The sequence below is a fragment of the Phyllostomus hastatus genome, unplaced genomic scaffold, assembly GCF_019186645.2.
Source record: "Phyllostomus hastatus isolate PE091 unplaced genomic scaffold, TTU_PhHast_1.1 phas_contig_551, whole genome shotgun sequence".
NCBI lineage: Eukaryota > Metazoa > Chordata > Mammalia > Chiroptera > Phyllostomidae > Phyllostomus > Phyllostomus hastatus.
The window spans coordinates 874,365-895,327 of NW_025333909.1; the positions used below are offsets into that span (position 1 = coordinate 874,365).

General features: G+C 50.0%; 2 protein-coding genes across 4 annotated transcripts in view; both read right to left on the bottom strand.

Moving 5' to 3' along the window:
• Window positions 1-547: 547 nt before the first annotated feature.
• On the bottom strand, window positions 548-15,322 carry GDPD2 (glycerophosphodiester phosphodiesterase domain containing 2). 2 transcript variants are annotated; one of them, XM_045847426.1, is made up of 16 exons: window positions 14,880-15,315; window positions 13,278-13,391; window positions 12,919-13,022; window positions 12,511-12,604; window positions 12,277-12,336; window positions 11,717-11,815; window positions 11,448-11,541; window positions 11,137-11,282; window positions 10,942-11,024; window positions 10,672-10,822; window positions 4,285-4,506; window positions 3,927-4,075; window positions 1,764-1,911; window positions 1,554-1,636; window positions 1,275-1,303; window positions 548-1,188 (listed from the first exon to the last, which is right to left on the bottom strand). In XM_045847426.1, the coding sequence occupies exons 2-16, from the start codon at window positions 13,380-13,382 to the stop codon at window positions 1,136-1,138; spliced, it is 1,620 nt and encodes a 539-aa protein (XP_045703382.1). In that variant the 5' UTR covers window positions 13,383-13,391; window positions 14,880-15,315; the 3' UTR covers window positions 548-1,135. The 2 variants fall into 2 exon arrangements, with proteins under 2 accessions (XP_045703382.1, XP_045703383.1); XM_045847427.1 differs by lacking the exons at window positions 548-1,188; window positions 1,275-1,303 and adding an exon at window positions 1,308-1,422 and having other exon boundaries at window positions 14,880-15,322.
• A 2,638-nt stretch (window positions 15,323-17,960) lies between these two features.
• The window catches only part of KIF4A (kinesin family member 4A), a 107,872-nt gene continuing 104,869 nt past the window's right edge, over window positions 17,961-20,963 (bottom strand). For both annotated transcript variants that reach the window (XM_045847500.1, XM_045847501.1), the window contains 2 exons: window positions 18,808-18,930; window positions 17,961-18,538 (listed from right to left, as the gene is read on the bottom strand). In XM_045847500.1, the coding sequence (XP_045703456.1) occupies window positions 18,338-18,538; window positions 18,808-18,930 (324 nt within the window). In that variant the 3' untranslated portion in view covers window positions 17,961-18,337. The remainder of the gene's footprint in view (window positions 18,539-18,807; window positions 18,931-20,963) is intronic.

The window sequence follows — 20,963 nt, forward strand, 5'->3', positions numbered from 1 at the left end:
CCTTTTTGCCTTCGCTCCACCCCCTTCTACGAGAGTCCTCGTCCTACGCCAGCTCCGCGCTAGTCACCTGAACTGTTTAGCGCAGGCACTCATGAGCAGCAGACACACTGGGAAACTTACTCCTCCAGGGAAAGGCAGGCCGGGGAACCAGATGCTACGTGCAGCCCAGAGAAGCAAAAACTTGTGGAAACTGGACCATGCCATCAGGGTCTGGAGTCAAGGACACCGGTTCCCAACTGGCAGGGGAAACAGGTGTCATTCAGCAAACATGTCACTGGGATGACCGACACGGCCCTTCTTTTGGGACAGGTGACCACAAGGTGGAGCTAGAAAGCAACCCTGCACAGCGCGCCTAGGGGCACCTGGACTGCCTCCCGGGGCAAAGGCTCTCTAGCTTCCCTCTTGCAGCCTTTCATTGCCTCAAGTGCTCTTACTCCCACCTCCAATGTATCTCCCTATGACGACCCCTCACTGTCACGTGACATACAGGGTGCATCCTCCGCCCAGCCCCACTGCTGAAAAGATAAGACTGTGACCAAATGGAAATAAAATGTATTCAGAGATGGGATCGAGAAGAAACAGGAACTGACAAGTCTTGGAGAAAAAGGCTGTATGCAACAAAAAAGTCACCTATACACACAGAACTGCATGGCTACATGGGCTGTTTAGCCTCCAGCCAGTAGGTAGCAGAGCAGTTGAATTGCCGATGTCGAGGGAGATGGTGAATGGAGTGGGATTGGTGTCTTCATCATCTCACAGTTCTGAGAAGGATGTCCCGTCCTCTCTTCAGTCACTGTTCCAAGTTGTCCTACCCCTGACACACCCCATGCTTTGCATATGAACACATGTGCACAAGTCTGAAACATGATGTTGGCAATCTCCTTTGTACTAAAACATTTTTCCCCCAGGACAAAAATTTCATGACTCACTGTCTTCCACCACCACTTCAGGCCAAAATCTGAAGGGAAGCATACTCCATGGACAAGTCCACCATCTGGGCAGAAGGCGCTCATAGTTCAAAACCTCCAGTTGGCAAAGTTCACCTCACCCCAACACTCCCAGCACTCCACCTCAGCCATCTCCTTCCTTGCTGTTGGCAGACGTAAACAGCTGGTGGGGGCCTAGGGCAGGGCATTCACTCCCTTCTCACATTGTTGATCCTGGTGAGCAGCACAGCTGTTTCTAAGCCTGGAGAGGGGAGGGGGGCACGGTGGGGATGAGTAAGGGGAAGGCTAGCAGATAAGCAAAAGGAGGTGAGGGAAGAAAGTTCTTACCAGTTCGCTCTCTCTTCTCCGCACATCTCCTACAGGGAGAGAAGCTTCCCATTGTGAGTTCAGCCAGGTTCAGGCACAACCTTTTGCCCCTGAGTTTCCCCAATATGCTTTTCCCGGGTTCAAGCCAATTTGGTGTCCGAGGAAGAGTCTAAGAATCTCAAAGGAACCAAACACAGCTGACCCCAAACCCCCAGGCAGCATATGTGAGTCTGAATCAGTCCTATCACCAGGCCCTTGGGGAGGATAAAGATCCAGCAAGCTGAGGCCCAAAGCACTCACCCACGGAGGAGGAAGTGACACAAAATCAGCAGGGCCGAGACACAGTCGGTGGCGATCCACACCATTAGGTAGGTTTGAGGGGCCTATGGGAATAAGAATAGGCCCCTGTCGGTGGCCGGAGCCCCAAAGGTAGTATATCGTGGAAAAGTAAGGAAGAGAGGGACAGGGTTCAGGGGAGGCAGGGAAGGGGGACACTCTCCGAGCCCTTACAATAAGCCAGACGGGGTAACGCATCTGCTGCAGCAGCTGGCAGTCGTTGGTGGTGACTGAATTCACCCCTGCACACCAGAGGAGGGAGAAGAGCCAGGGCTTGTTCACTACAAACAGGTTCACCGAGACATTATCCTCATGCAGTGCCCTAAGGAGGTGGAAAAAAACAGGGTACATGCAGGCTCCTGGAGCACAAGGTGTGGGAGGCAGCCCCTGTCTGGCTCGAGTCTATAGTGTCACTGCCAACGGGCTCGCCATTCCACCTTTGCTTGGCAGCCCCCGACCAGAGGCGATTTTCTTTGCAGAGTTCTACTCTGTCTTTTGGTAGATTCCTAGCTTCGCTGTCTGGGGCCACCCGAATGTGTCTCTCCTCTTCGTCCCCGGCCAGCCAGCCCTTCGGAAGGCTGAGGATCAGCGACCGTGTCCCCCCTGAGTCTTCTCCTTTGTAGGCCCAACAGCTGCGGTTCCTTCACCTGGGGCTTGGAACCTGGCTTATCACTTCCTTCGCCACATAAAGCCCTTTCATCCGATCTTCCTCCAGTTGACCAGTGTTCCTTTCGAAGTATGGGGTCCGCAGCTGCACACGATATCCAGGTGGCATGCACAAGCTTTGAGGAGAGCCGGACTCTTCCTGCCTTCAGGCCTGTGTGAAGGCAGCCCAGGCCAGGTTAGTTTCAGCGATGGGATGTGGCGCGGACGACTCAGTATGCGTACTGTTCAGTCAGAGCCCTGGTCTTTTCACGTATTTCTGCTAATGCCAGTGTCTTTTCTCTTGTCTTCGTGCAACTGAGCTTCTTTTGGGCCCCAAATATAGGCCTTTCCATCTATCCCTGTTGCATTTCATCTCGGTACATTTGGTCCATCATCTCAGAGTGCTTAGACCTTTCAGGGCCTTCATTTCATCATCAGTGGGATCATTACCAATTCAGATTTTTAAAAACATGATCGGCCTGGGCTGGTGTGGTTCAGTGGATAGAGCACTGGCCTGTGAACCAAAAGGTTGCTGGTTTGATCGCCAGTCAGGGCACATGCCTGGGTTGCAGGCCAGGTCCCCAGTAGGGGGCATGTGCGAGGCAACCACACATTGATGTTCTCTCCCTCTCTTTCTTGTTACCTTGCCCTCCCTTGAAAAAAAATCTAAAAAAAAAATGTGGTCAGCAGTTGATGCTGACCAAGGACAAGACTAAGGTGGGGGCCAAACCCAATGTCGTGTCTCCTTCCTTGGTGACAACTTGGGGGAAAGGTCCTTGACATACTTATAATAACTGGGCTCTCCTTTGGTCCTCGTTTTTTCTGTCTGAACACAAGAACATTGGTAGAGATTTTGGCAGTGGAATGTTTTGAGGTTCATCATATTTACTGGCTGGGTCAGTTTTGGGGGCCCAGGTGACATCTGCAACAGCCTCACCTCTCTCCCGTGCATCCATCCTCTCTCTCTCTCTTTTTTAAGATTTTATTTATTTATTTATTTATTTTAGAGAGGGAAGGGAGAGAGATAGAGAGAGAGAGAGAGAGAGAGAGAAACATCAATGTGCGGTTGCTGGGGGTCATGGCCTGCAACCCAGGCATGTACCCTGACTGGGAATCGAACCTGCGACGCTTTGGTTCGCAGCCCGCGCTCAGTCCACTGAGCTATGCCAGCCAGGGCTCATCCTCTCTTGTACTTATCTCTTTGGGGTAGAATGAAAGCTAAATGGCCTACAAGGTCCTACCCAATTTGGCCTCTGCCTACCTTTCCAGCCTCGCTCCCCCTGTGCTCATCAGGCTGCTGTTCCTGCTCTTCTGCAGCTCTTCTCGTCATTTGCTCCTGTGACCCATCAGGTCTCAGCCCAGACACCACCTTTTTAACTGTTATTCCTAATGTGACTCCTCCCTATCCCCTCATGCCCAACCCCAGTTGCTTTATTGTATCTCCCTACATCTTATCGTCTTCATATCACTTATTGGTGTCCAACATGCGTATATGTGGTTCATTGGTTTGTGGTCTTTCTCTTTGACTTGTATGTCCAAAGCCTGCAACAAATAGTGCCCGACGCATAGCAAGTGTGTGATAAATACTTGCTGTATGACTGAATGAGTGAATGGTCTTTGCCTTCCCTGCATTGGCTCTTCCCTGCCGTTAGCCACATGTGGTGCCCATGGCTCCTTGCCTCTGGTACTCACTTCATATCCAGCTGTGGCAGGTCTTGATAGGGGAGGTTGAGAAGCAGGGGCCTCTCGGTTGTGTTGACTCCCTGGTGTCCATATACCTGGCGCATGCCAGGTGCCTGTTGTTGGACAGTAGCCCGATCTTCATCTGGGAGCCACAGGACCTGTGGTTCGGGGAGGCGGAGCATAAAGCTGGGGGAGGCCCGGGGATTCCAGGGGCAGGGGCAGAGCATGCAGGTTTGACCACAGGATGGGGTACATAAACTGGGGTGGGGCCCTGGGGCAGGGGCAGCTCAAGATTATCACTGTGGCCTAGGGAAGGCGGGGGTTGGGGGAGGATGGTGAAGGGCACTTGGGATCCTGGCAACATCACCGTGGCTTGAGACACCCTTGAATCCAGCACAGTCTCCAATGTCTGGTTCACAAAAGTGTCATAGTATGTGTGGTTCCGTGGGGGGCGGCGCAGGTCAAACATAATGGAGAGATTGAGGGCTGCTGCTTCCTTCAGCAGCTCTTTCAATGTTGGTACTCTCTGATTCTCAGCCTCTTTCCGATCAGAGCCCGACAGCTTCTTGGCCTCCCAGAAGGGCGGCCTCTATAAGAACAGGAGAATGATTTCAAGACCAGAAGAAGCCTGCAGGCCATTCCCCCATCCTCACCATCTTACTCATTCCCCAACTTGGTGTCCAGCTTCTGCCTGCCTCTGAGCCAGGGCCTTTCTTTCCTCAAATTACGGCCTTTTCCAGACCCTCTAACACCTTCATCTGTGACTCCAATCTCCTACCCGCCCAGTGTCTTAACTTCGTCTCTCCTACTACACTTTCTCTTTAGTCTCGTAGTGTCCTCTGGGGATCTTGACCCCTTGGTTTCCTCCCAATCCATCGGGAGATTTCTGGCTGCACCTGCATCCCCTACCCATGGCGCCTCCACAGCCTGAACTAGTCTTCCACAGCATCTTCAACAACTTTCCTGACCCATCTGCTCTACAGATCCCAAACTCTGATATAATTCTACAATCGCCTGCCTCCTGCACCACTGGCAGGGCAGCGGAGCACACCACATAGACTGCTGGCACTGCGGTCCTGTTTTCCGCTCTAGTGCCACTTCACCATCCTTTTACTTGTCCTTGATTGGCTCCCTCCCCCATTTCTTCCAGAGGCTATGCCAACCTGGGCTACTCTCCTCTCCTCCCTTTGTAATCAACAAATGACCTTACCTCAGAATCACTGATCTAGAAAGAGTGAACTATCTAACACGTATTAAGTGTTTGCTGTGTACCAGGTAGTGTTAGAAGTACTTTATACAATAGGACATGTCTGGAAGGCGGGTAAAAGTTTCCTTTCTAACTGATGCACCATGAGATGGACAAGAAGCACTCTGGAATGTCCCAGTAAGGACTTCCAAGTATCTATTTCGTCAGAAAAGCAACAAGAGCACTGCCCCCTACCACCACCAAAACGTCAAAATTATGTTTGACTTCTTGAGTATAATGTATGCTAGGAATGGCATCTTTATTTATTTTTTAAAGATTTTATTTATTTATTTTTAGAGAGAGAGGAAGGCTGGGAGAAAGAGAGGGAGAGAAACAGCCCGCCCCCAACTGGGGACTTGGCTGCAACAGAGACATGTGCCCCGACTGGGAATCGAACCGGCGACTGTTCAGTTCACAGGCCGGCACTCAATTCACTGAGCCTCACCAGCAGGGGCAGGAATGACATCTTTAAAGTTATGGAGGGAAAAAAAAATCTCAACATTGAATTTAATATCCAGTGAAAATATCTTTCAAAATGATTCAAGCTCATTGTAGGAGGCAAGCATCATTCTGATTCCAAAACTAGATAAAGACACTACAAAGAAAGAAAATTAGAGGCCAATATCCCTGATGAACACAAATGCTAAAATCCTCAACAAAATATTAGCAAACTGGATCCAGCAATACATTATAAAGATCATACATGATAATCAAGTGGGATTTATTCCAGGGATGCAAGGTTGGTACAATATCCACATATCAAGAAATGTGATACACCACATAAACAAAATGTGGATAAAAATCACATGATCATATCACTAGATGCAGAAAAAAACATTTGATAAAGTCTAGCACTCATTTATGATAAAAACACTCAGCAAAATGGGAATAAAGAGAGCATACCTCAACATAATAAAGGCCATATATAAAAAACCTACAGCCAACATCATACTCAATGGGCAAAAACTATAAGCGTTTCCCTTAAGATCAGGAACAGGACAGGGATGTCTGCTTTCATGTGTCTTATTCAACATAGTACTGGAAGTCATAGCCACAGCAATCAGACAAGAAGAAGAAATAAAAGGTATCCAAATTGGAAAGGAGGAATTAAAACTGTCATTATTTGCAGATGACATGATACCGTATATAGAAAACCCTAAAGATTCCATCAAAAACTACTAGAACTGATCAATGAATTCAATAAGGTAGCAGAATACAAAATACATATCCAGAAATTAATTGCATTTTAATACACCCATAATGAACTATCAGAAAGGGAAACTAAGAAAACATTCTCATTTACAATTGCATAGAAATACCTAGGAGTAAGTATAACAAGAATGTAAAAACCTGTACTTGGAAAATTATAAGACACTGAAGAAAGAAACTGAAGAAGATAAAACAAATGGAAGTACATGCTGTGCTCATGGATAGGAAGAATTAACATAATTAAAATGTCCGTACTACCCAAAGCAATCTATAGATCAAATGCAATTCCTATGAAAATTCCAATGGTGTATTTTACAGACTTAGAAAAAATATTACAAAAATTTAGATGGAACCAAAAAGACCCCCAATAGCCACAGCAATCTTGAGAAAGAAGAACAAAGTTGGAGGAATCGTGCTACCAGATATCAAACTATGCTATAAGCCCATAGTAATCAAAACAGCCTGGTACTGGCATAAACACAGGCATATAGATCAATGGAACAGAATAGAGAGCCCAGAAATAAACCCATGCTTTTATGATCAATTAGTACTGGACAAAAGAGGCAAGAGCATACAATGGTGTAAAGATAGTCTATTCAATAAATGGTGTTGGGAAAATTGGACAGATACATACAAAAAAAAAATGAAATGAGACCACCTTCTCATACCACATGCAAGAAGAAACTCAAAATGGATGAAAGACATAGATATTACACTCGGAACCATAACAATCCTAGAAGAAAACATAGGCAGTAAAATCTCAGACATTTGTCATAGCAATATTTTTTCTGATATGTGACTTTGGGCAAGGGAAATAAAGGGAAAAATAAACAAACGGGACTACATCAAACTAAAAAGTGTTTGCACAGCAAAGGAAAGCATCAACAAAATGAAAAGACAACCCACTGAATGGAAGGGCATATTTGCCAGTGATACATTTGATAAGGGGTTAATATCCAAAATTTATAAAGGACTCATACAATTCAACCCCAAAGGAAAACCAATCCAATTAAAACATGGGCAAAAGGCCTGAATAGACACTCTCCAAAGAGGACATACAGGTGGCCAATAGACATATGAAAAGATGCTCTATGTCACTAATCATCAGAGAAATGCAAATTAAAACCACAATGAGCCCTGGCTGGTGTGGCTCAGTGGATTGAGTGTGGGTCCATGAACCCACAGGTTGCTGGTTTGATTCCTAGTCAGGGCACATGCCTGGGTTGGTGGGCCAGGTCCCCGCTTGGTGGGGTTTGAGAGGCAACTAATTGATGTCTCTCTCACACATTGCTATTTCTGTCCTTCTCTTTCTCCCTCCCTCCCCCTCACTCTAAAAGTAAATAAATACAATCTTAAAACAATAGATAAAATCACAATGAGATGTCACCTCATAGCTGTTAAAATTGCTAACACCAATAAATCAACAAACAGCAAATGTTTGTGCTGGCGAGGATGTGGAGAAAAGGGAACCTTTACGCACTGTTGACAAAAATGCAGACTGGTGCAGCCACTGTGGAAAGCAGTATGGAGTTACCTCAGAAAATTAAAAATGGAACTGCCTTATGACTTAGTGATTCCACTCCTGGGAGTTTATGTGGGGAAACCTGAAACACTAATTTGGAAGAATATATGCACCTGTATGTTCAATGCAGTGTTATTTGCAATAGCCAAGATCTGGAAACAGCCCCAGTGCCCATCAGTACATGAGTGGATAAAAAAGCTGTGGGACATTTACACAATGGAATACTACTTGCCGTAAAAAAGAAGGAAATCTTACCCTTTGCAATAGCATGGATGGACCTGGACAGCATTCTGTTAACTGTCATTAGAGAAAGACAACTGCCATATGGTTTCACTTATATGTGGAAGCTCATGAACAAAATAAATGAACAAACAAAATAGAAAGACTCATAGAGAGCAGACTGACAGCTGTCAGAGGGGAGCAGGTTTGGGGAACTGGGTGAAAAAGGGGAAGAGATTAAGCAAAAGACAAACCTCATAGACACAGACAACAGTATGGGGATGACCAGAGGGGGGGGGCAGGTAGGAGAGGGTAAAGGCGGATAAATGGTGATGGAAGGAGAACACATAGTACGATAGACAGATGATGAAGTGTAGAATTGTATACTTGAAACCTATATAATTTTATTAGCCAGTGTTATCCCAATAAACTCAAGAGAGATAATACACCTGTTCTCTTATATATACTTCCACACTTCTAAATAAAGTCTTAGTAAAAAATAATGGTGGAAAAAGGCTTTTCTTATTTTTTAAAGAGTTTATTTATTTATTTTTAGAGAGGGAAGGGGGGAGAGAGAGAGAGAGAGAGAGAGAAACATCAATGTGCGGTTGCTGGGGGTCATGGCCTGCAACCCAGGCATGTACCCTGACTGGGAATCGAACCTGTGACGCTTTGGTTCGCAGCCCGAGCTCAATCCACTGAGCTACACCAGCCAGGGCGGAAAAAGGCTTTTCCACATAAGTGAATACTGGGTGAACTTGTCACCAGCAGGAAAGGTGAGCATAGTCATAATAAATATAATTCATTGTGTAAAACAAGACCCCACAAGCCTATATTTACATGAGCAAATAAGTGAAGACAAAGATCTGAGATAAACGAAGTACTTTATGTGTATTCATTTATTCAGTCCTCCCAATAATCATACAAGGTAGTTATTATTCCCATTTCACAGATGAGGACAATGAAACACAGAGAGACTAAGGAATGTTACTCAGGCTCACGCAGCTAGGAAGTGCTGAAGCAAGCCAGGATGCAAACCGAGACACCCCTTGCTCTTCATAATCTGATGTGTCATTATATAAAGACTCAAAATCACCTCACGCCAGTCAGAATGGCTACCATCAACAAGTAAACAAACAACAAGCTCTGGCGAGGATGTGAAGAAAAGGGAACCCTAGTGCACTGTTGGTGGGAATGAAGGCTGGTGCAGACATTGTGGAAAACAGTATGGAATTTCCTCAGAAAACTAAAAATGGAACTGCCTTTTGACCCAGTGATTCCACTGCTGGGAATATGTCTGAAGAAACCCAAACACTAATTCCAAATAATATAAGTACCCCTATGTTCATTGCAGCCTTATTTACAATAGCCAAGACTTGGTAGCAGCCCAAGTGCTCATCAGTAGATGAATGGCTAAAACAACTAAGGGACATGTACACCATGGAATACTACTCAGCCATAAAAAGAAGGAAATAGTACCCTTTGTGACATCATGGATGGACCTGGAGAATATTTTGTTAAGTGAAATAAGCTAGTCAGAGAAAGACAAACACCATATGGTTCACTCATATGTGGAATGTAATGAACAAACTGAACTGACAAGAAAAATAGAGACAGACTCATAGATGGAGAGCAGATGACAGCTAGTGGGGGGCTTAGGGGGTGGAGGGATCAAGCAAAATAGAAAAAGGACTCATGGACATGGGCAGCAGTGTGGTGATTGCAGGAGGCGAGTATAAGGAGGATAAATGGTAATGGAAACGTACAATAAAAAATAAAAAAAAGGAAGTTGCAAAAGAATACGTGAAGTGGTCCTATCTGTGCAAAATGAAAAGTGTATATGTGTGTGCATATATCTGTGTGCATGTAAACATATGTACATATGGAATACGAAACCCACTGTTAACAGTGACTATCTGGAGGGGTTGAATTTGAGAGACTTTTCCATTTCTTGGTTATTTGTCTGATCTCTGTTTTTACAAGGACAAAAAGGAACTGAAAAAAATAAAGTATCCTTTGCAGAGGACTCCATCCCTTGCAGGACTGAAGTCCGCATTTGTGGGCCTGGCATTCGAAGCCTTCCAAGACCAAGCCTCTGCTCCCCTCACCAGCCTCCCCTCCCCCTGCTCCCCTGAGTTTTATCTCTCGGTGCCGCCAAGCTACTTTCGTATCCCCTGGGAAACGCTTCTTCACCCTTCTGGGCTTTAGCTGCAATCTCGCCTCTGACCAGAATTCTCATTTCCTGCCTTGTCCGCCTTAAATACCACTTTGGTGTCCTCTCCCTGCAAAACTTCGCCTGACCCTCGCCCACAGCCACCGTGCCAAACAGTGACGTCTTTACTCAGTAACAACGCTGTCATCACTCTGGGTTTCATACTCTGATAACCTGTTGCCCTAGCTGTCATTTTTATTTACTAGAAGGGAGTGGCCTCAGAGGGGTGACTGTATACGTATTGCCCAGCACAAGGCTCGGCAAGTGCTTATCAGTGAGGGAACTCTGCCCTGAGTGGCCCTGCAGGTGGCTGTCTGTTCCCAGACGGGACAGATACTGTCCTCACCTCCAGGAACCAGGCTCCGGCGTTGAGTCTCTTCAGTTCTGCCCAGGAGAAGTCGCTGCTGTGCGCCGTGATGCGGGTTGGAAACACAGAGGACACATCTGTGGTTCTGCTCAGGCGCTCATCGTGCATGAGGAAGGGGACCCCATCGGAGCTGAGGGCGCAAGGGGTGTCAGAGGGCTGAGCTCTGGGGCTGCTCCCATTTCTGGAGCTCCCCCGCTGTGCCTGTCAGCAATGCCCCTGCCCCCGCCTCCCCACCTCAACTTCCCTCACCTGACCATGACATCGGTCTCGAACACAGCAGCGCCACATTCAGCAGTCTTCCTCAGGGACATCAGGGTGTTCTCGGGGGCCAGCTGGGGAAGGGAGTTGCTGAGGAGGTCTTTGGGAAGGGTGGGGGCCTGGAGACCCACAGGCCTGGCTGCTGCAGACCCTCCCTGCCTCGCCAGCATTCTGCCCCACTCTCACCATGGGGGCTCCTCGGTGCCCCATTAGCTGAGGCTTGGGCGGTAAGTGTCTGGATTCCATGATACACGGTGAGGAGATGCACAGCGGGGACAGGTAGATGGCCAGGACAACTCCAAAAAATAGGGACAGTAGCACAATCCTGCGACCTGTGGGTAGTGGGGGACATGCTATGGAGAGAGGGCACTGGGCGAGCTCAGTGCAGGGGGGAGAGGGGGCGTGGCCAGGAGCAGAGGGCAGTCGCAGGAGATTGGGCAGCAGGAGGCTGAAGCAAGGGTAGCCAGCGAGGGCGTGTAGGGGAGCGCAGTTGGCACCTCTTTGGTGGATACGGTAGAAGGCATCCGCCACAGGCCAGGCCAGGATGGTAATGCAAACAACAGCTCCAATGTGAAGGAATGGGGCTGTGGCCTGTGGGTGAGAGTTGGTGAGGAGGGCTCTTCTCCTTTCTCCTTGGAGGACGTGATTTTGGGAGCTTAGAGCTACTTGCAGTCCTGGGGAACCAGGGAGCCAGATAGGTTCTGGGACTGACCCCAGGCCATGGCTCTCACCCAGCAACTGGAGATCAGCAACTGAAGCCACTCACCTGTAGTGACAGATGTAAGCTAAGCAGCTCCTCCTGCCACTGGACGCCCAGTACTGCAAAGCCGGCGGCCACAAGAAGTATAATGAGGAACAGCAGCACCTGGAGGACCCGGGGATGAAGGGGGCCTTCTGTGTCAACCCCCGGTTCATGGCCACCTGGGCTGCCCCGCAATCTATGAGAACGGGACCCTTCCCTTTCCCTGACTCCTCCACTTTCTGTCCTTCTCTTTAAAAACTTATGTCTATTTTTAGAGAGGGCAAGAGAGGGAGAGAAGCATCAGTGTGTGGTTGCCTCTCATGCGCCCCCTACTGGGGACCTGGCCTACAACCCAGGCACGTGCCCCAGACTGGGGATTGAACCAGCGACCCTTCCGTTCGCAGGCTGGAGCTCAATCTGCTGAGCCACACAAGCCAGGGCCCTTCTTTCATTTACCAAATATTTACTGGGCTTCAGATGCTGAGTTCCAGACCAGGGAGAGAATGGTGAGGTCTTTAGCAAATAGCCAGCCAAGGGCTGGGCCCAGGGGCCCCCTCTCCCGCTCGCTCCCATTCCCACTGTACCTTGTGCACCCAGTGCAGATGGAGGGGCTGGCCACAGAGCCGCAGGAGCACAGCCAGGAGCTGGGGGCACAGGGGCGTGGGAGTAATGAGGCGCCAAGAGACGTGGGTCACTGAGGCAGGCTTCACAGGCTGACACCTCCCTCCTCCCCTCCCCGCAGTGGGACAGGGTAGAGCTGATCAGGGAGGAACAGCTGAGGTGGTGGTTGGGCCAGCACCCCCAAACCCCCAACCCACCAACAGCAGAGATGCATATGTGACCAATAGAGAGACGAAAAGCATAAATGCCAGGGACCAGTCCATCCAGTGTCCCCAGTGGCGGAACAGGAATCTGTGGGAGGGGAGAGAGGGCTCTGGGTGCAGGAAGGGGTGTTTGCAGTGGTCTGAGGGGAGTCGGGCTGGGCAGACCCAGATGGAGGACCGGAAGGGAGTAAGGGGCAGCCCTTCACAGGGCCAGGAATTGCAGGACTGGGGAGATTTCGCGGAGGGGTCGTCTAAGGAGGTTAAGCAGCAGGAGGGCTGGGTAGGGCTGGGGATGACTGAGCACCCAGGGGTCCCAGGGTGGGGAGTAGGTTCACATGTATGCTGAGGCGGGGGCGGGGGAGGGGGAGGGAAAGGGGCGGGGGCTTGGCGTCCGGGACACACTCATTGAAGTTGTGCAGGTCATTGAGGAGGATGAGCCCGACGTACAGCCAGCCCAGGGAGACGAGGAAGGTGAGGAAGAGCAGGCCAAACCAGAAACATTCACACTGTAAAGGGGCAAGAGAGAAGCTCACAGCGGATTCCCACTTCCAGCTCAGTCCCCAATGGACAGCAACTCCAGGGGACTTCCTGCCGGGCATTGGGGACACTCTCTTCCCATATTTGAGAGATTTTTCTTCCCCGGGGAGAAAAAGCCCCTTCCCCCCACCCCTCAGCTGCTTCAGAGCGCGCTGGCCACCTCGGCCTCCTCCCCTCCAAGGGACCCCAGCCTTGGACTTCCACCCTCCCCATCACTACTCCACCTGGTGGCTCTTCCTCTTCTCTTTGGGGCACTTCCTCCAGTGGCAGCTATACAGGCAGCGCAGGCAGCGGGCCCACGTGGAACAGCAGCCGGGAGACTCGGCCATGGTGTGCGCCTGCGGGAGGGGATACTCTACCCTCTGGGGCCTTGGTAGAAGGCAGATTGCAACCTCCTTCCCAGTGTATGTGAGGAGCCCCAGGGGGACAGTCTCCAGACTCTTTCCTTTTAATCTGGATACCTGCTCAGTCTGTGGGACACAGGAGAAGTCCAGCCTGTTTGCTGGCAGGCTGACCGTCCAATCACTGTTCATTAACAGCATCTCAGCTCTGGGGATACACGGCTTGCCCGCCCAGGGTGGAGACTCGGGAGAAACTGCTTTGGGTGGGGCAAACTCAGTTCAGCAAGTTGAGTCACATCTGGCCAAGCTTCCACCTCAAGGAGCAAGAGTAACTTGAAGCAAGAGTTACAGCTCCGACCTGGGGCGAAGGGGAGGCTTAGCTAGTTGACCAGTTGCTATGGATACAGATTGTACACCTCACAAAGCCCTGACTGAAAGATCTCCACCTTCGCTCTCCACTTTCTGGGGGGGCAGGGGGCACAGCCAAGGACGGGAAGACAGGGGAACAGGCAGCCTGGGTCACTCCTGTTCTTTTCCTGTCCACACACACACGTGGCCAAGTCCAAGCCCTCTTCCCCAGTCGCATCGCTTCCTGCCCAGCTACCCCTCCACCGCAGCCAGGAACCCAGCCTCCCTGCACTTTCAGAGTTCCCACTCTCTGAGGTCCCTAAGGTGAAAGTGCAACAAATATAGGGCAAAGGTATGGGTGGTGTGGATGTCTTGGGACAGGCGATCCCTGTACCTTGTGCTTTTGAGTCAGGCTGAGACTGACCGGGCTTACTCATCCCCAAACTAAGCTGGATGTGTGATGCTGATCACCCAGAAGAGGGTGTGTGATGTGTGTCACCATTTGTACCTGCATGTGCACTGGTGGCTGGCAGGACAAACGGGGTTGTCCATGACCCTGGGTGTGTAAAGGAGCTCCCGAATACACCCCAAATGTGTGCGTTCTATGCGACACCACCCCTTGTCATTGGGGCTCTCCTGAGGCTGTGGAGTCTTAGCGGGCGCACCGTGGCTGGGCTCCTGAAAGGACGGAGGGTGTGGCTGCTCCCAAAACTGCTCTCCTTACCCTATGCTTGCCTTGGGAAAGGAGGTTCGGGCAGGGCATGGAGGGGTTGGGGCCTGAGTCTATGGAAGGAGACCTGTCTGCTCCCTGAGGCCCCTCCCAGGAAAACGGTACCCCAAAGGGCGGCCCCACCTCCTCCCATCCTGGAGGAGCGGGGCTGTGGTAGCCTGCCCTGGACTCCATCCGCACCTCCCACCTCCCCTCAGATACTGCCCCTGTACCCCAGATACTGCCTGCGGGAGTGTCACCGGCCTCCAGGAGCTGTCTGGAGGATGGGGTCAGGTCTGAGCAGCCTGAGAGCCCCAGTCAGGGGGGCTGAGCAAGGATGCTATCCAATCGCTGCCGGCTGGAGCCAGCCTCCGCCCGCCCGCCCGCTGCTCCCGCCTTAGCCCCCAGCCCTCCAGGGGCCCTCGCACCTTCTCTCAGCGGCAGCTCTGCTCTGTGCTCCGCACTGCTTCCCAGCTCCTCTCCGAGTTGTCGGAGTTCTCTGCCTCCTCCCTCTGCCAGTCCTCAGCTCAGCTCGTCCGCTCAAACAGGTGCTACTGTTGCCACCTATAGGAAGCCGACAGTGCCACCTCTCCAAGGGCCTCTGAGGGCCTGCAGTTGCTCTCTGGCCTGTGCCCAGTCTGGGTGGGAAGATGGGAGGGAGGAGGGAAGAGGGAGGGCAGATCTGCTTCTTTACTCGCTGCTGCTGCCGGTCAGGGGGCTTTGGGGTGAGGAATTCTTTTGTGCAGCCTTCCCCGTCCCTCTGTCCCTCCTCCTGCTCCACTCAGTCACTGCCGGGGGCTTTGTCCTGGCTCAGGGAGGAGAGGGCTGAGGGCATACTGGCAGGCGGGAGGGAAGCTGGGGGAGGTGACCACACAACTCTGCAGCTTGGCAGAGGAGAAGGGGCCCAGCCAGCCCCCTGGGAAGGGGTGTGTGTGTGTGTGTGTGTGTGTGTGTGTGTGTGTGTGAGGGAGTCTAGAATTTGGTGTCAAGCTTCATGGGAGGACAGCCTTGGTTCACCAGCCTCCTTTCCCCCTTGGGAGCCTACTTCTACTTCTGCAAAGTACATGGCGAAGAAAAAAATGCAAGCTACTTCCTGAAATCAGGACAGCAGGTCACCCTGTTTCTAGGCCAGGGGTCCCCATGGATCGTGTAGATCCTCCTCTTCCTCTCCATCACCCCAGCCAGGATATGCTCACTCAGGATTTCAGCTGCCTTATCTCCAAAGTATTTCAAGTCTCCTTCCAAGAATATTGGAGGAGGGTAGGGTGTTCGGGTCACAGGCTTTTGAAAGATGAACACATTGTTGACATAACAAACATTCAAACCTATAGAGAATTTTTATTAGTTTCTTTGAGCCAAACTGACAATTGCTGGGAAGCAAGACCTCAAGGGGCTGAGAAAGTGCTCTGGAGAATGGTGGTTTTACAGCCTATTTTATTCACGAACATCAAAGGAAGAGATGGAAGGAGGGTTACATAAACTCCATGGGTGGTAGATTAAGGGGTCAGGAGAAAGCCAAGTGGGGATATCGCTGAGGTTAGGTAAAAAGTAAAACAGAGGCACGTATTTCTTTTACATCGGTGGCCACAGGATAATGTTTACAGCCCATAGAAATGGTGTGTGGGGAACAAGAGAACAGTGAGGGGCCGTGGTCTCTAATGCAGTAGGTGCAGTAGGTGTGTCCTGTGGGCTCGGGAAACCTGATTACTTTGACATTACAACAACATCTTAAATGTACAAAAGACCACAGACAGGCTTACTTAGGGTAAAGATCGACTATGTGGCCCTGGCTGGCGTAGCTCAGTGGATTGAGCGGATTGGGCTGCGAACCAAAGCATCGCAGGTTCGATTCCCAGCCAGGGCACATGCCTGGGTTGCAGGCCACGGCCCCTAGCACCCGCACATTGATGTTTTTCTCTCTCTCTCTCTCTCTTTCTCCCTCCCTTCCCTCTCTAAAAATAAATAAATAAAATCTTAAAAAAAAAGATTGACTATGTCAAGGAAGATACAGGCCTAGGATGTCACTCCCCACTTTTAAGAATTTTCATATTCCGACCGTCCTACATGGTCACTTTCGGTCTCTGTGTTTGCAAGGCTGCCGCGCAGGCCTCTCCTGAGCTGCTCAGGTTTCGTATGTGGTCCCTTTTTCATCCACAACATACAAAAGATGCAGTCACTACACCAGCGGCAGAGAGGGCTGGCTAGCGCGCTCGCAGTCAGCTTAGTGCTACAGCACAGGGGTCTGGACGGCGTGGGGGCTGGGGGCTGGCTTGAGGTACCTTCCCCTGTCTCCCTTTAGGCCGATGCGGTGGCTCAGAGCCTGTGCGCTGGCGCTGTGTTGGTGGGAGAGGACGCCTCTCTGGGGATAGCTGTTCCCCCTCCCCCAGCGCGCACTGGGTCTGGAACAGCGGGAAGGAAGACTGTTATGCCAAGAGACAGCCGCCCTCCCTCTCTCTGCCTTCCCATTGTATCCAGGGGCTCTAGCTGGCAATGGCAGAGGCTCTCCTGCTCCCTCGACATTAAAATGCAGAGAAGCAGGGCTGCTTGCTGGCTGGAGGCCAGCGAGGGCTGCGGGGACACCCAGCGCTCCTGCAGGCCTCATTCTCAGCAGGGCGTCCTCCACTTTGCTTGGTTCTGGTGGATTCTCGAGTCTTGGCTTTCATGTGCCAAATTCTGAGGGGTGCTTTGGGAGGGAGCTTTTATGAGGGGGGCGGCTAGGATTCAGAATGCATGGATACAACAGGCTGCCCAGGGCTTGCAAACTCTTCGGAAGGCTGCAAGGCCAGTCAGCAACCAGTTTGGCATTCCAGGGCTGGCCCCTTTTTTCGCTGTAAGCAGAAACGGAGAGCGCTGATACTGAATACAGAGTGAGCCACGGCCCTCCACTCCCCTCTCAAAGGAGAAGTGCAGCCCCACGCTCTGCTCCCACAAGAAGTCAGGCTGCGGGGCGATAGGGATCGTCACCGGTGCCACTCCAGTCATATAGGAAGCTCTGGCATTAGACTTAGGTTCAAGTCCTAGCTCTCTTACTCACTAAGTCTGTGACTTCAAATAAAACTGTGGCAGGCGCACGCAGATGCTTAGTGTGTACATATGACCCCTGCTTCCCAAGTCCAGGGGCCAGCAGGCTGTGCAGTGGAGGTCAGGCCACAGGCCTTGCTAGCGGGCTTCCGATTTCCTAAGGTGGCAGAGCGACGCGAAGACACACCGTGGTGCTCCGTACACCCCTCGAGGGACAGAGGCTGCGACAAGGCAGTGAGACCCTGGTGGCTTGCAAGGATTGTCCTTTGTGGCCTCCCCAGGGGCCGAGGAATGCAGGTTGAAAGTGGAGCACAGAAGGGTCTTTGCAAACGGCAGTGGCACTAAACTTTATTTATTTATTTACATCATTAAAACGTTAACATTTTTAGAGGTTTCATTTACTTCAGCACCACGGAGCCCCCCTTCCTGAGGTGGGTGTGAAGGACTGGTGCCGCTCCCCACCCCCCCCCCCCACCCCCCACGCCGGGCTCCGCCATTAGGCTGAGACAACCCAGAGATAAGACAGCCTTGGCCACCTCGTCCCCACTGGGGGACAGCCTTCACTGTCCGAGAATCGCAAGGAGCTAGATTGTACAGGGGCGACTGGGTCCTGAGAGTCGGCAGGAAGGTCAGTTGGTTCGCTCCTCGGCAGGTGGCTTGGCGCCCTTCTGGAGGAGACAGTGCTAGTCCAACAGGTGTTCCTTCCCTCTCAGCAACACGCTGTCCCCCTTTTACAACAGCAAGAAACCTGAAATCTAGAGGAGTCATTAAAAAAAAAAAAAACCAAAAACAACCCAACAACCCTCTGGCTGCTACTGGAACGCATCTCCCAAGCCAGAATGAGGCAGAGGCGACGAGTCCAAGCTCAGTGGACTTCCTCTTCAGCAGGGGAGCAGCCCGAGAAGAAGCTCATGCTGCTGGTCAGAGCTCGTTTCTTTTTCTTCCCTGGAGCTTTATTCTCCTGGGATTCTGCGGTGACATGTTTCAACTCCGGGAGGCTGAGGGAGGAGGCATTTGGAGCGGTCTTTAACAGAACCTGCTCCACCTCACACATCTCTTTCAGGATCTAGGAAGGACAGAAACAGGTCTGACGAGATGTCAGGTGGGGGCAGAGGCTCAGCCCAGCTTGGCCCCCATGAAGGCTCAGCATGCTCCCGACAGTACAAGGCGTCCCCTAAGTCTCACCTGTGGGAGGAAATGGACTCCAGCCTATGCCCCATTCCCAGTTCCCAACAGGCAGAGTGTACCTCCCCCTCCCCCCACTGCTCTCTGTTAGAACTGAGGCCGAGATGGGCGATACCACAGCTGGAAACGGCTGCCTTTCAGCCCACTTACCTTGCTGTTCGGAGTGGCACAGACGGGGTTGAAGAAGCTCATTCCCGGAGTCACCTCCGTGGGATCCTCCAGTTTGAAGGAGCCTTCGGAATCCTGGGTCCGCTCAATAGTGCCCAAGCTGTCCTGTGAATCAAGTAGATAAGCCATTGGAAGTTCAAGTCCCAGGGTTACAGAATCACTGCTCCCCTTCAACCAGTAAGACGCCAGCTTGGAGGCCTCACCAGTGTCTAAGCAGGTCCCAGGGTGACCCTGCCTGCTTGGGAAGGTCGTAGTGCTTGATGGCACCTTCTGCAGGCAAAGGACTCGGTAGAATAGTGGCCCAGGACACGTCACAAGGCAAGGTTTAATCAAGACCAAGGTTTGCTCATTTCCTTGGTTAACCTTCCCTTTCTCCGGGTGGCACTAGCCTTTTTAGCACCTCTCTCTACAAGGGGTTGCCTATAGTAGTCTTTTTATCAGGAAGGAGACTGAAGCCGAGAGGAAGAAGTTACTTAGGTAACAAGGAGACTCTGTGGTAGACCTTTGATTGCAGTTACAACCTGCTGTTATGAAAAAAGAACTGCATTAAGTGTCAGGAAGCCTGAGGTCCAGTCTTTTTTTTTTTTTTTAGAAGTCTAAGATCTTTTAACATGTTTTATTAAATGTATTGGTGTGACATTGGTGAATACAATTATATAGGTTTCAAGTGTACAATTCTAAGGCACATCATTGGTATATTGCATTGTGTGCCCACCACCCAAAGTCACGTCATCTTCCGTTACCATGTACTTGACCTCATTTCCCCTTTACGACCTTCCCCCTTCCCTCTGATAACCACCCTACTGTTGTCTGTGTCTATGAGTTTTTGTTTGCTTTTCTCGTTTGTCCATTTGGTGCTTTCAGTCCTATGTGCCACATATGAATGAAATCATATACTTCCTGACTTTTTCTGACTTATTCCATGATCTACCCAAGGTCCATCCGTGTTGTCACAAAAGGCAGTATTTCGTCTTTTCTTACGGCTGAGTAGTGTTCCATTGTAAACACGTACCACATCTCCCCTGTCCAATCACTGGTTGTCTCCACGTCTTGGCCACCGCGAATAATGCCACAATGAACGTAGGGGTGCATATATCTTTGCGAATAAAAGTTTTCAAAAGTTTTGGGTAGATTCCCACAGGAGGATTGCTATGTCATCTGATAACTCTATTTGTAATTTTCTGAGGAACCTCCATACTCTTTTCCATAGTGGCTGTGCCAGTTTACATTCCCACCAGCAGTGAATGGGGGTTCCCTTTTCTCCACAACCTCTCCAACACTTGTTAGTACCTGTCTTGTTGATGACAGCCATTCTAACAGGTGTGAGGTGGTAGCTCATTGTGGTTTTGATTTGCATTTCCCCGATAGCTAGTGACGTTGAGCATCTCTTCATACATCTGTGGGCCATTTGTATGTCTTCTTAGATGTTTTCTATTCAGACCCTCTGCCCATTTTTAAACTGGATTTTTTTGTTGCTGTTGTTGCTGAGTTGTATGAGTTCCTGATATAGTTTAGTTATTAACCCCGTATCAGAGGTGTTGTTTGTAAACACATTCTCCTATTCAGTTGGTTGCCTTTTTGTTTTGTTGGCAGGTTTTTTTTTTTTTTTAGCTGTGCACAACTAGTTTAGCCTTAGTCTCATTCGTTTGTTTTTGCCTGTACTTCCCTTGCCTTTGGGTCAAATTAAGAAAGTCCTTTCTATGACCAAGGTGCATAAGTTTAGTACTTACAGTTTCTTCTATGTAATTTGTTGTTTCGGGTCTTATAATTAGGTCTTTGAACAATTCTGAGTTAATTTTTGTGTATGGTGACAAATAGCAGTCTGGTTTAATTTTTCTTTCTTTCTTTTTCTTTTTTCCTTTTTTTTTTTTGCATGTGGCTTTCCAATATTCCTAGCACCATTTATTGAAGAGGCTTCCTTTTCTCCATTGTATGTTTTTGGCTCCTTTGTTGAAAATTAGTTGCCCATATACATGTGGGTTTATTTCTGGGGTGTCAAATCTGTTCCATTGGTTTGTGTGTCTGTTATTCTGCCAATACCGTGTCATTTTGATTACTGTCATTTTGTAGTATAATTTGAAGTCACAGAGTGTGATAGTGAGGTCTAATTTTAGCTATCATACCAGCCGTGTATTATC

What these genes read in the sequence shown, in the direction of transcription:
- GDPD2 (XM_045847426.1), bottom strand. Translation starts at nt 13,382, where the DNA reads ATGGCCGAGTCTCCCGGCTGCTGTTCCACGTGGGCCCGCTGCCTGCGC. An exon ending in ATCTGCACTGGGTGCACAAG is followed by an intron (nt 11,816 to 12,276) that starts GTACAGTGGGAA and finishes CGGGTCCTCCAG; the next exon opens with GTGCTGCTGTTCCTCATTAT. An exon ending in CTGCCACAGCTGGATATGAA is followed by an intron (nt 1,912 to 3,926) that starts GTGAGTACCAGA and finishes CCACCTCCTTAG; the next exon opens with GGCACTGCATGAGGATAATG.